This window comes from Ursus maritimus, unplaced genomic scaffold (genome assembly GCF_017311325.1).
Source record: "Ursus maritimus isolate PB19 unplaced genomic scaffold, ASM1731132v1 scaffold_2, whole genome shotgun sequence".
NCBI lineage: Eukaryota > Metazoa > Chordata > Mammalia > Carnivora > Ursidae > Ursus > Ursus maritimus.
In genome coordinates this window covers 86489846-86504507 of record NW_024424452.1, presented here as the reverse complement: position 1 = coordinate 86504507, position 14662 = coordinate 86489846, and the positions used below count along the sequence as shown (strand labels likewise).

The window sequence follows — 14662 nt, the reverse complement described above, 5'->3', positions numbered from 1 at the left end:
TGTGTTAAGCCAAATCACTTTCGATGCTTCGGTGTGCTGCAGAGTAAATGGCATTTCTGGGGTGTTGCAGTTGGGTAGTACAAGCAGGAAGATTTTATTTTTTGTGGATTGCTGTACCAGGTTGGTGCCATGGCCTTTTTAGCAATAGCATCAGGGGGTAGTGTGTGGGGGGGTGGTAGGAAGAGAGGAGAACTGTCTTCCTGGGCTTAAATTTTAAGTTGGTACTTTATGGAAACATCTAGTTTTCTTAAGATTATCTTCCCCAAGATCATGTCAGTCAACTTCAAAACTTTTTCCCCCCTGTATCTCCATTGTTATAACCATAGCACTGTTTTTATAAACAGCTTTGGTATAGAATTTTAGCTTTTTTTTTTTTTTAAGATTTTATTTATTTATTCACGTACTTACTTTTTTAGAGTGTGGGGGGAGGGACAGAGGGAAAGAAAGGGAAAGAGAACTTTAAGCAGACTCCATCCTGAGCACGGAGCCCGATGCTGGGCTTGATCTCACAACCCTGAGATCATGACCTGAGCCGAAATCAAAAGTTGAGTGCTTAACTGTCTGAGCCACCCAGGTGCCCCTAGAATTTTAGCTTTTAAAAGAACTTTAACAGGGAGTCTGCTACCGCCACTCACTCTCCCTCTGTGCGACCTCTCTCTCTCTCTCTCAAATTAAAAAAAAAAAAAAGGGCACCTGGGTGGCTTAGTCGGATAAGCGTCTGCCTTCAGCTCAGGTCATGATCCTGGGGTCTTGGATTCAAGTCCCACGTCAGGCTCTCTGCTCAGTGGGGAGTCCGCTTCTCCCTCTTCCTCTATGCTCGCTCTCTCGAATGGGTAAAATCTTAAAAAAAAAATTAAAGAACCCTACAGTGATTATCTTCACTGCAAACTGTCCTGGCAGTTTGCAGCTGAAACTCTCCGTAGTCCGGTGCCTCTAATCTCAGCATGTCTTTCTGTCAGGACAGTGGCTCGTGTGTGATAGGAAGTGCTTATTGCGTGTATTCAGGAAATTTGGACTATTGAAGCATTTTCTTTATCCATTTGCATTTCAATTACATTTCTCAAATTGTAAATGTCATTGCATTTGCTTTAATAAATTCAATTTAACATGACTATTTTATACAAAGCTAATACAGGTTACTTGTCCTCGATTGTAAGTTCTGCTGATTAAGATGGGCTTCGTATGGAATTGTCCCCTTACGCTGTTGGCATTTAGCTGATTAACAGAGAGAGAGTATGAAAAAGGAGCGCTGACATTTAAGGGAAAGCGATGTGAAAATAAGTTTTTAAAAACAATCTATTTCGAGGATGAGTTCTAGACAGTAGAAACGAGCCTTTCAGCAGGCAGTCAGGACTGGGTTTTCTAGCAGTTGGCATGAACTCCGTGTACCCATATCACTTCCACGCATTCTGTGTTTGTTCCTCTTGCTGCTTTCTGATCGCCCATCTGTGTCTACTTGAGGATCCCACATTCAGCATTAACTTGGCCCTGGTCATCTTGATTGGCCAGGCGGTGTTTGTACCATCTGTCTGCCGAGGTGGAATGATAACAGCTGGTATGCAGCTGTACACGTTGTCCTGGGAACTCTTATTTCAGCCGGCGGTTATGCTAACAAACACGAAAACGTTTTCAGATCGTTGCTCTCTGTGACTACTGTTTGTGTTAACCGTTTGGAGAATCCCACTGCGTAGCCTAAACGTCTACCATCTCTAATTGACTTTGCACAGTACCACCTTATTACAAGTTCTGTATTGCTAAGATCAAGTTTGACTTCAAGGAGAACAGTCCTTTTCTGACTCTAAGGAGTTAGCACATGAGAACAATAGTGAATCAGTGACTCCGAATTTGATACTTTAGAATGAACGAGTTTTCTGCGTTGAATTCAGGCCATGGGAGGGCATTTTGAAGTTTTGTGAAATTCTGTATAGCCATTGTCATTCATTCACAAGACCCTCATGGAATTCTTCTGAGCTGCACATAACAGAGAGACGTTTATGTTCCCCAGCAGTCAGTACTTGAATCCAATTCTAAGACAGGAAGGGTTTCTCCCCTACCCGGAGAGATTAGAAATACTTCAGCATGTAGGAGGCGTAAGCAGAATTCCTTGGCTTGGCCCTCCGTGAACAAAGGCTGGATTCTCATTGTTCAGACGACCCCCTCCCATTCCCTCATTCCCTCAGCCAGCATGAACTGAAGGATTCCGAGCAGGAAGTATTAGTTAATTTTGTGTGCTTCATTCTAAACATCTGTACTTGAGTCTTTTTGTTTATGGAAGGAATGCGGCAGGGGGAGGGGGGAGAGCAGTAGAACATTCAGAAGCTAAATCTTTTCCTGAGGGTGTGTATATCCATGGTTAGGCTTCATGCTCATGAATGCGAGGCAAGGGTGGGGGGAGGTGTTCTAGTTGTCCAGTTGCTGAATACTTTCTAGACTTCCACTTGCTGATTTTCTTCATTGTTTGGCTTGGCCTCTTTACCTTAAAGTCATACTGTCTACGGTTGCACGCTCCCATGGTGTAAAAATAGTAGAGTAGCTATCATTGGACTGGAAATTAGAAGACCTGGTCTGTGTTCTATTTATCTACCATTTAGATCTTTTTACTTTGTCCACTGTGAAAGGAGTAGGATGGGTAGATAAAGAGTAGGGAGGTATGGCGAGGGCGAGAAAGAACGGGAGTGAGCCTACTTGACAGGTCTCAACTGGCAGCTGTTTAATGCAATAAAACCCAGCTCCTTAGTTTCCCAATTCTTGATTATCCGTGACTACAGGTGATGGATAACTCAAGACTTGACCCTTCTCCATTTTCTGTATTGGCTTCCTGATTTATTCAGATTAGATTCCAAGTTCCTTGAAGTTCAGCCCCCTTGTCTCTTATCTCTAAAGGGGGTGCGAAGTGGCTGTCGAAAACTACCCCCGCACAAAGATGTCTCTACTACGTCATGACCCCCTACCTTTGACTCGGCAGCCCCGTCTCTGCCCAGCAAGCCTACTTTTCCTCTGGTCCGCTTCCTCCGCTGGCCTCTGCAGTGGCTCTTATGCTGTCTCTCCCCTCTCTACAGATACTCCCCACTGGCTTTGCTCTCAACTCCTCCCCCTTAGCAGGTGCCTTTGATTTTTACTGCACAGAAAAGATAAAGTCATCAGAACACTTTCAGCTTCCATCCCTTAAAACCTACTCAGTCACTTGCATTTGCACCCAGCTAGAAAGCAAGGGTGCGGGGTGTCTCCTGTGGGGAGCCAGTTCCTTTACCAGCACAGAATCTCGTTCTTAGTGCCCAGCCTCGTTGCCACATTCAGCTTTCCCCCTTTTGGCTGACTCAAACACAACAGCAGGTAATACAGCCTCCTATTTCCTATCTCAAAAAACAAAAAAGAAAGAACCTGAACGCAGTGTCCCATCCCACCGTTGTCTTCTCTTTCTCCTCTCCTGCAGACCCATGTCGTTGACTACACTTGCTGTGTCTGCCGCCCTGCCTTGTATCTGCCGTTCCTCTTCAATCCCACACACCTGCCCCGGGCTGCTCTCCCTGAGTAGAGCAGCGACCTGTGTGTGACTTGACGCCAGTGGACATTGCACTCATTGCCTTGCGTGACTCTCTCAGTGTATTTTACCACCCTTGATTACTTCCTCCTCAGACACTCTTGGTTTCCGTGGTATTTGTACTCTTCTACTTGGCGTCCTCTCTCTGGCCTCACAGCCTCCTCCGCAGTCCTCAGAGTGATCTCAAAAGTCCGCTCTCTCCTCACTCAGCACGCTTGCCTCGTTGGTCTCAACCATACCTACCCTTCATTACCATCCGGCAATCTGTGTATCTAACTCTCTCTCGGGCTTTCAGACCACTCACCTCCACCTCCCTACCGGACATTTCCTCTTGTTTAGATGATCCACAGACACCTCAAAACGAGGATATCCAAAGTTGAACTCCTTTCCCCGTCCTGCCCTCCATCCCTGCCTCCAATCCTGCTTAACCTCCCGTGTCCTGTGTTTCAGTGGTGGTTCTACTCTCCATCTACCTGTTTTTAAATGAGAAAACTGAATGTTATTTTTAATCCTTCCATCTTATTTCTGGACAAGGAGCTTTGACAGTGAAACAACATGTTCACAGACTAAAAGTAGAGGAGGCTTCAGAAGTGGCCCCCTCTCTCCCGTACTGTCCATCGATTACCAAGTTACTACTGAGGTCGACTTCCTATATCTCACTGACATCCACTCATTTCTCTCCATTCCAACTGTCAGCCGCTGTCATCTCCAGGACTACTGCCACATCTTCTTAACTGTTCTCTCCACGTTTAGTCCCATCCCTTCCAACCTCCTCTCTACCCAGTGGCAGTGGCCAGAGTGACCTTTTTAAAAGTCAGATCTGGGGGTGCCTGGGTGGCTCAATCGGTAAAGTGGTCAAGTCTTGATTTCGGCCCAGGTCATGATCTCAGGGTCATCAGGCTTCTCACTCTGTGGAGTCTGCTTGGGGTTCTCTCTCTTTCCCTCTCCCTCCTCCTCTGCCCCTCCCTTGGCTCGTACTCTCTGTCTCTCTCTCTAAAATAAATAAAATCTTAAAAATATAATAAAAGTCAAATCTGCTCATGTATTTCCTGTATAAAGGCTTCAGTGGCTCGCCATTGCCCTTAGGCTGAACTTGCTCTTGAATGTGGCCTCAGGCCTAGCCAGCTCTCCTTCCCGGTGAGCCGGTCTCCAGCCACACTCCCGTTCTTGCTATACTGTGCAACCCTAACCCCTCAGTGATCCCTCCTCTGTGTTCACCGGGCTTTTCATACATGCTGTTTCATTTGCCTAGACTGCTGATCCCTGTTTGCTTAGATAATTCCTCCACATTCCTCAGGTCCTGGACATAGATGTCACTTCTAGAAAATGTTCTTTTTGATCCTGCAAATCCAGTTCGGGTGACTTTCCTCCATGCTCCCCAAACTTTGTGCACGTCCCCCGTCGGAGCACTCATCGCATGGAATTGCAGTCGTCTGTGCCCACTACTGGACTGACCCGAACTCTGAGGGCAGTGCCTGTGGCTGTCTTGTCATGTGGAAAGTGCGAGCCTCCTGTACGGATGGCCGCAGAGCCCTTTTTCTCTTCCACCTGTGGCTGTGGGTTGGAATGAAAAAGGCAGCTCTGAAAACAAGGCTTAGTGAGGTAGGGCCGGCTCCAGCAAACTCGTTTCCCTCAAAGTTTAATGCTAGCAAAGTTGCTTAGTCATGTTCTGCCACCCATGGCTCTGGGTCTGTGGCAGCCGTGAGAGTGACCCCACGAGCCGGTTTCTTTCAGAGTGTGGTCCTGTGCTGCAGAGTTTAGTCTGGAACACAATTATACCCCGCCCCGTTTCGTCTTCTCTCCTTTGATCCATTTGATCCAGTCTCCTGCAGGTTGAGCTGTTCAAGAACAATGCTGTGTCAGAAATGGAGACAGGGAGAGTCGAAAAGCAGGAGTAATCTGTAATCCACAGATTAGTGAATAAGCCTTTGAACATCCCAAACCACCTGCTCCTGAATAAAACTCCATTGTTTTATTGGAATGCCACACTATCTGGACTGCCACAGATACTATAGTCTAAGTCCACACCTTCATTCAAGGGTAGCATTTTAACATTTTTGATACAGTAAAGAGATAGAGGTTACATTTTCATTCTTTTGACAGGTGGGGTGTAAACTGGATATTCATAACCTGTGTGCAGGCAAAACGTACCGCATCTTAGGTAGAAGATCCAGATTTGTATAATCTTTGGCAACTGTGTGGAGTCCCTGTGCAGTCAGACCCTTACATGTGAACATATCCAGGCTCCTAATTCAGGAATTTTCTTCTAAACTCTATTATAATAATGTCTTATATTTGTATGGTGTTTTACAATTAACCAAGTACATGCAGGATCTTAGTTAGACCTTCTAACAACTCTTTGAGGTAGGTGGTGAGGTAGGTCATCACCCTTGTTTTTGCAGAGGAGAAAATGGCAGAGCAGAAATCACACAGCTAGTAACTGAAGGAGCCCAGACCTGAGCTCACATCTCACAGTGCACAGTCCTGCGTTCTTTCCATCCTGCCACACACCTTTGTGTTCACAACTGTATGTGTGTGAGTGTGTTTCATGTATATGGGGAACAGGTAATCAAACTTCTCTTTTAAGATCTGGACCACCTAAGAAATAGTTAGGTATGGCTCATCGTATTAGTTTTATTGTGGATAATACCGGATTAAAGAATAGAGCCTGGACACATGATTTACATGGGCTTTCTGCTCTTCCCCCTCCCCCACCTCTCCAGCCCAGCTGGACTCATCCATGTTGTCCCACATCTAGTAGTAGGACAGCTGCAGGCCTCCTTGGCCCAGAGGCAGACGCACTGTCTTGCATTGAGGAGTGCAGGAGAGGAGAGGGGCGCTCAGGCAGGCGGGGGGAGAGTGAGCCGAGGAGATTCCAGGCCACACATGACCATCCCTCCTTCTCCCCTAGGATGGGTGGGCATGAGGACGGTAGAAATCTATCTGCAATACTTCTGAGAGTGTGCGGGAGTTCCTCTTCTGTGGGCTTTGTAGGGGAAGATGAGTATGGTGCTTCCTGCGGAATTAATTCACTTGGGGAGGAAAGACTGTAAGCCCCTTGAGGGCAAGGACCTTTTATGTCTAACACATCTGTCCTCCAAAGTATATAGCATAGGACTGAACGTGTAGTTGTGTCCAACACGTACTTGTTGACCAGTCTGTGATCTTCATGATAGCATGGAAGTTGCAGAGAATACATATTGTCAGGGATGGAAAGACCCAATTGGTGAGTGAAAGGTGATGAAAAACAGTTGCACTTTGTCTTTTTGACCCACCTGAAGGCACGCGGGCTGGCAGCCATGCTGTCCCAGCCACCAGACCCTGCCCTGGCTGCCCCAGCAAGCTGTCTGACCTCCAGAGGGATGGCAGCCCCGTGGCTCCTCCCTTTCGCTGCCCTTCCCTGCTCACTGCTCAGATCTTGCATATTCTTCTTTGAACATATGCAAACAACTTCTTTAAACCCCCCTCTCTCCTTTTCTCTCTCTCTCTCTCTTTTTTTCTTTGTTCAGCTGCTGGAGGAATTTTTTCTTCATTCCTCCTCTGCTCCCTGCCCCATCTCTTAATCACTGTCCTTTTTCTCTCTTTCTCAAATTCCGCTCTTAACTTGGTGGATTAAGTAGAAGAATAGTGCTCGTGATAGTCTCCCTGCATCAAGAAGTAACAAGAATAGAGTGAGTTTTTAAGTACCTTGAAAGTTTCCAGAATACCTATCTAGAAAGCCAGCAAATATTTTCTTTTGTTTTTTAATTAAATTGCTTTTGCTGAAGTCCTGGCAGTTAAGAATAAATGCACTTTTTAATGCAGTTTTGGTTTTGCTTAATAGTGTTAAGTACAGTGCTACCATTTTTCATGGCAAACAAGATTTCAACAATGCGTGTCTTAAACAAGCTTTTATGAGCCAACTTATGACCCCAACCATAACTTGTTATTTCCTTGGGAAAACGCACACTATTTCCAGGTTTAGAATCGCCTGTTGGACACAGCCAGTGTGTCGTGGGTTCTGGAACCATCTTTGTCTAGGGTGTATCCTTCCTTTGTCAAGGTCCAAAGCAAACTGGGTGGGAATAGAGGGATTTCTTTGCTTCATACGTATGACTTATGAGCTTCATGTTTGTCCTACAGGAAAAGCTTTTGACATCACATACGTGCGCCTGAAGTTCCACACCAGCCGCCCGGAGAGCTTTGCCATTTACAAGCGCACGCGGGAGGACGGGCCCTGGATTCCTTACCAGTACTACAGCGGCTCCTGCGAGAACACCTACTCGAAGGCAAACCGCGGCTTCATCAGGACAGGAGGAGACGAGCAGCAGGCCTTGTGCACAGATGAATTCAGTGACATTTCCCCTCTAACCGGGGGCAACGTGGCCTTTTCAACACTAGAAGGAAGGCCCAGCGCCTACAACTTTGACAACAGCCCTGTGCTGCAGGTAATGCGTCCGGAAGCTGGCTTTGTAGTCTGTCCGTTGTCCCACGTGCATACAGGATGCGGGAAGATTGTTGTGTGGGGGCCTGTGGTCCCGCTTCAGAGGTAAGGGGTAGGAGGAGTAGATTCCAGGTGGGTTTTATTCTGCTCTCCTCCTGTACGTTCCCAGTACGTGAAGGAAAGCAGCTTTGTTCCTCCCACCCAGGTGATGTTCTTGTGTTCTCATGTACCGGCCAATGTATTCTGGGATATAAATTTTAGAAATTTTTAAAAAAACGGAACAGTTTTAACTTGGGTCTTTACTTATGGTGGAAACATTTTGCTTCTGACCTTTTGAAGAGAGTATTTGAATCTACCCATTCTTTTCTCTTTTTTTTAAGATTTTATTTGAGAGAGAGAGCATGAGCAGGGAGAAGGGCAGAGGGAGAGGGAATAGAAGACTCCCCACTGAGCAGGGAGCCCACCCTGGAGCTCAGTCCCAGGACCCTGGGATCATGACCTGAGTCGAAGGCAGACACTTAACCGACTGAGCCACCCAGGCGCCCCATGAATCTGTCCATTATTTTCACAGCCTTCGTTATCTCTTCTTTCATTTGACCAAAGGAAAAGTGTTTTTTAGTATTCGAGAGGGGGAGCAATTGAAGCAAGATATTTAAGAATGCCATATTCCTTCATTATTGTGCAAGGAAATGTGGACTGGGTTTGTACGGCACTATTGTCAATCATGAAAACTTCTCATCTCCTGACAGTGCTGGTGTTTGTGACAGGATGTACGTTTGGGGACCTGTGGTACGGTGCTCGAGCATCGTGATAGAGACCTTTCCCCATTTAAGCATAGAAAGAATTAAAGCTTTCTTTTTTCTCATGAATTCTGTGTACATATTCTTCATACACCATAATTTGGAGTCTTCCTGTAACACAGAATGGAGATGGTTCCGTCACGTAGCTGAAGTTGAAATTGACCTTGAAGTGGGGGCAGCCTGTATGAACTGACTGAGACAAGAAAGACTGGATGTGGGTTTGCAAACGCTATGTATGTTTTATGGAAAGCTGTTGTCATTTCTAAGTAGGGAGAAGTAGGGAGTTCTTTATTCTTCTGGGCTTTGTGCTTTTTTTTTTTTAAGATTTATTTATTTATTAGAGGGAGCACGAGCAGTGGGGAGAGGGAGAAGCAGACTCCTCACTCAGTAGGGAGCCTGACGTGGGGCTTGATCCCAGGGCCCTGAGATCACGACCTGAGCCGAAGGCAGACACTTAACCAACAGAACCCCTCAGGCACCCCTTTATGCATTTGTGGTTTCTCAGTATTTCTCTTGAAGTTTATTATATTCAAGGACTCTTTCTGGTTTGGCCGTGTGGTTTTGGGTAGTGGCAAAAGATGAGAATATGTTTCTCTGTGGGTCCAGTTCTTCACTTCTGCTGTATTTCTGCAGTTTGCTGGGAGATTGTGGATCTTGCTCTTGGTAAACTCTGAGGTTCTGGTGAGCAATGAGCAAAGGCTTTTCAGTAAAGTGTTTCTTGCAATGGTAATAAGATGTGTTCAGAATAATGAGTAGAAAGAATAACTGATTTTGCTAGATGAAAAACAGAAGACAGAACATCTAGGGGAAATGTGATCTACAGATTTTGTAAGTCGATCAACTAGCAGACACTTGCTAGCTTAGTTTCTTCCTATACCAATGATTGTGTCTGACTGTCTTACAGAGGCAGTGGTACAGTCAGCAGGAAAAAGCAGTGGCCTGTGTGACTGTGGTGTTCTGGCCCCTCTGCTAACGAGATGCCTTATCAGCCTGTCAAAGCAGTTCCCCCAGCTGTAGGAATTCTGATGTTTGCTACTGTTGTGTTGTTGTTGTTTTCCCTCAAGTAAACTCTACACCCGACGTGGGGCTCAAACTCACACCCCTGAGATCAGAAGTCATGTGCTCTCTCACCTGAGCCAGCCAGATGCCCCTGACGTTTCCTACTCTTTATACCGTAGGAACTCGTGAGACTAAATGTGGTAGAAATGCTGTGGGCATCTGTAATAGATCTGGTCAATTGCTGTCATTATGCAGAAACATTAATTATGTGTCTCTGGATGTAAGAGCTCTGGTTTTCATACTTAGTTGCCAAGGAGTTGCTGATCGGACTTGAGCTGATTTCACAATGACAACTGTTTTGACAGCTTAGCTGATATGACCCTCTCTCCTCATTGCCTCCTGTGCCTCTCTCCAGAAGCTGTGATCTCCCAGATGGGAGAGCAGACCCTTCCTGGTTTCGTTGTGTATGACTATTACTAAGCACGGGCTGATTTATAATAATAACAATCAGCATTTATTATTGCACTTACTATAATGTGCCAGAACGTGCCAAGCAGTGTTCTGAGACCTTTGGCTATATCAGCTGTATTTACTATAGATGTGTATACACACTCTATATATTATTTACTCATTTCACCCTCACAATAACTCTGCAGGGAGGTAACTTCTGTTATCTCCATTTCACAGACGGAGCATCGCCATCATTTATCAGAAGAGATAAAATAACTTGCCCCAAATCACACAGTTTTAAGTGGCAGACCTGGGATTCAAAACCTAGAAAGTCTGGCTCCAGAGCCTGTTTTTTTTTTAAGATGCCCTTTATGGAAAAAATGGCTTAGACTCAGCCCTTGAGAAGCTCTTATTCAAGGAGAGCTGTGATAAAGGTGAGGCTCGAAGGAGGTATGAGATATAATAAGCATGAAACACAGAGATATGTTGAGCTGTTTACATCGCAGACGACTGAACGATGCCGAGCCCTGTGGCCATGAGTGGGAGTTGTTATTGGAGTTCCAAGTTTGGATGCGGTGGAATCATCAGCTCTTCTCCTTTCTAATTATACTTGGAGGCTTCACGGGGATTAGCTTTTATGAGCCCTCTAGGTTGCTCCCTATGCCAGGTGTTTGGCATGGTTCGAGCCGTGCTGCTGAATCAGGGCTGTGCCTCCCTGTCTCACCGGGAGCCTTCTGAAAACATGGACGCCTGCGGCCCGGCACTTGCTTGTTGCGTCTGCGGGGGCGATGTGGATAGGCAGTCCCAGGATGGGACTTCACGTGGATTTGGTATCTTTGGGTGGTCACGTGTCATACGCTACTCCAAAACTTAATGATTTTAAGCGACCGTGATTTATTATTTCTCATGATTCTGCGTTGGTCTGGGCTCACTCACTGGCAGGTTAGCTGGGAGCTGGGTTTCTCTCCCCCTGTGGTCTTACAGCTTCAAGGAGGCTAGACTAGGCTTCCGCGCACGATGGCAGAGGTATTGCAAGGGGGTAAGGCTCGAGGCACAAGTGCTTATCAGACTTCTGCCTGTGTCACATTTGCTCATATCCCCTGGGCAAAAAGCTGATCACCAGCCCCAGCCCAGAATCAGGGTGGAAAGGGACTCTGCAGGGTGTGGACCCTGGGAGACATGATTCATTGGAATCATTATTCTAACAATCTACCACAGATGTAAACATCTGACTAAAATTAGCTCAATGAAAGGGCATTTATTATAAGGGCTTAGATCTCATAAAACCTAGGGGAAAACATTAACTTTCATTCTTGTCCTCTGTCATTATGGTACACCTACCAATTTGATCAGTTGTGGTTTCTTCAGATTTGTTCATTTGCTCAGCAAATGTTACTTGAGCACCTACTGTATGCTAAACACCAGGGAAACTGCAGTCTACAAAGCAAGTGAGTCCTGCCCTCCTGGGGCTTACAGTCTTGGTGGTGGTGGCAGTGGTGGGGTAGGGGTGGGGTTGTGGTGGTGACAACAGACAATATAAATAAAATAGGGAAGTGAAATAGGGCGTTGGGGTGGGCAGCAGTTCTAGGTTGGGTGGCCAGGGAAGGCCTCCCAGAGAAGTGACATTATGGGAAAGGTCAAGACAAAAATTGCATCTGATTGGTTTCAGCCAGTGTAATGATTTCTTACTTTGTACTTGGATGCCTCTCCCAGATCTGTCTGTAGCAGACTGGGGATGGAGGAGACATAGATGGTCCAAAATGGGCAGAAGGAGGCAATGACCAGCATATCTTATGCCACCGTGGTTCTCCGTGAGCTGTGTGCTGGTTTCTTGGACTGGATTTGGGGCATGGATACAGGGTGGAGAGAAGGGACATGTGTTTAGAGTACCTCCCGGTATGCGAAGATTTAAAAGTATATTTCATGTAAGCCTCTCAACAGCCTTGTGAAGAAACGAGTATTATTCCTGCTTTTTGGGACTCTGAGTGGTGACACAACAATTTGGATCAAAGAAAGGAGGAGTCAAGGAGACAAATATTAGGATATTAAGGGAGTCATTGAGCATTATAACAGATTTGATGCTAGAAGAGGACATAGGTCACATGATATATTAACTATTTGGAAAATTTTGTCACATTTATTTCTCTTATCTTCAGCCCCTTTACCTTTTCCTGTTTTTTCTTTTTTTCTGGCAGGAATGGGTAACTGCCACTGACATCCGAGTAACTCTCAATCGCCTGAACACCTTTGGAGATGAAGTGTTTAACGACCCCAAAGTTCTCAAGTCCTATTATTATGCAATCTCTGATTTTGCTGTGGGTGGTAGGTAAGTAAACTATTAAATAACTTTGAAAGTGACAGGAGCTTTGGTTTAGAAGTGAATGTAGCAACTCGCTTACAACCATATTCATAATGTTGTTTGACCTTCTCATTATCCTGAAAACAAAGTAATTAGGTTTTCTAAAACCTTCTTGAATCAGCACAGTTGGTGGATCCTTACTGAGCATCTCAGTGCAGAGCTCTGCGACGGGCCCTCTGAAGCCACCAAGGAAGCATGAGACATTCACCTGCTGAGAAGGACTTGACCTTCTAGGATCCTACAAATGAATGGGGCAGGCGATATATGAACATGTGAAAAATTAAAATGCATGGTTTAGATGAAAAGAGGCCATGTGTCAGAGAATGAGACAGAACTGTCAAGCTAGAGAAGCAGATGGGAACTAAGCTGGGCCTTGAAGCCTGGGTGGAATTTGAATAAGGAAGGAGAATGTGTGGGCGGGATGCAGGAGGGTGGGCATGTCATGAGCAGAAGTGTGGTGTTGGGCGATGATAGACCTACTCGGCTTAAGGGACATCTCCTCTGTGAATCTGTAGAGTTGACCGAGTGAAAGCTGGTGGAGACTGTAATCAATGAGAAATCATGTGCTTTTTGAAGTAGGCCTGTGCTAGCTAACCGGTGGTTAGGAAGATTAATTGCAGACAAGGCGAAAGTCGAGTACCATCGAGAGAATGTATATTCTTGTTATGATGCTGGGATCTAGGTGTTAGGCAACAAATGCCTGACATTGGGGTGGTGATAGAATGGAGAGGAACATTTTAGATGGATTTTATTGTGAAGCAAGAAGTACCAGGACCTTAGTCAAAGACGATTTTAAGGTTTAATGACCAGGAGAATGGTGGTAAATGAAGACAATGAGCTAACGTAGGGAGATGATGAGTTTAAGTGCAGACATGTAAAAGTGCAGACATGTAAAAGTTGTGGGGGACATCTGAACTCGTGCACCACTCAAGGGTAGGAGCTCGGGAGAAAGAAGAGAGCCGGGGAGATGAATTTGGGATTCATCCTGGTATACTGTAGAGGTTTCAGAAAGGTTTGAAATGTATTACAAAGTAGGGGTGGGAGCTACGGGCCTGATTCTGTCTTTAAGGAAGCCAGCGAGGGAAACATCCGGCCACCAGATCCTGTTTCAGTATTCATGGGCATTTCCATGAGTCCTTAGTTTATGACTGTCCCTGCATCTAGGAGTCCGTCGGGGATTCTTGCCCCAAACAACCAGAGGGAGTATCAGGCTACCAGAGTTGCATATGGTGGTGAGGTGCTGAACGGCCCTTACTACCTTCAGCTCAGGATACTTTAAAATCATTATGACAGATAACAGCTGTGACCTAATCTTTGACTTATGGTGTGCCTGCACAATCCTGGGCACATGAATAAAGCAGCTTCTCGATCCTCCCAGTAACCCCGTGAAATTCACATTGTCATCATCCCTATCTTACGGGTAAGGCACAGAGGTTAAGTGACATCGGTAGGTCACAGGGCAGGTCCCAGATCCATGCAACCGGGCTTCAAGGTCCTTGCTCTGCTTAACCTCCACACTTGGCTGCTGCTTGACACACACTGTTGACTTCGGGAAGTGATCCTAGAAATTGTAGAAGCCTCCGAAATTGCTAGAGACTTTCTTCTCATGTCTGGTTAATGCCCCATCCCCTATTAAATAAAGATGTTTTGGGGGAGTTTTTTTGCTAGTTTAATTTTCCTTCCTATCTGAAAACTCAAACAGTCATTACTTAATTTTGCTTAGTTCCTCAGTTTCCAGTTTTGAATGGTAAAACTAGAAACAAAACCATTCTGGGGTTGTGTTTAGTTCTCTTTGTACATCATTTTTCAGCATCCATTTCTGGGACCTGGTGTCCGTTTCACATTTTTGAATGTCTGTTCTCTTCCCAGGTGTAAATGCAACGGGCATGCCAGTGAGTGTGTGAAGAATGAATTTGACAAGCTGGTGTGTAATTGCAAACATAATACTTACGGGGTAGACTGTGAAAAGTGTCTGCCTTTCTTCAACGACCGGCCGTGGAGGAGGGCAACTGCCGAGAGCGCCAGCGAATGCCTGCGTGAGTGCCCCTTGGCCTCAGTCTGTTAAATTATCTTGAGGACTTCCAGAGTGG

General features: G+C 45.7%; 1 protein-coding gene across 1 annotated transcript in view; it reads left to right on the top strand.

Moving 5' to 3' along the window:
• LAMC1 (laminin subunit gamma 1) overlaps positions 1-14662 on the top strand; it is a 125981-nt gene that overhangs the window by 75401 nt on the left and 35918 nt on the right. Inside the window, exons 2-4 of the mRNA XM_008701227.2 lie at positions 7664-7968; positions 12409-12539; positions 14442-14608. Of these exons, the coding sequence (XP_008699449.2) occupies positions 7664-7968; positions 12409-12539; positions 14442-14608 (603 nt within the window). The remainder of the gene's footprint in view (positions 1-7663; positions 7969-12408; positions 12540-14441; positions 14609-14662) is intronic.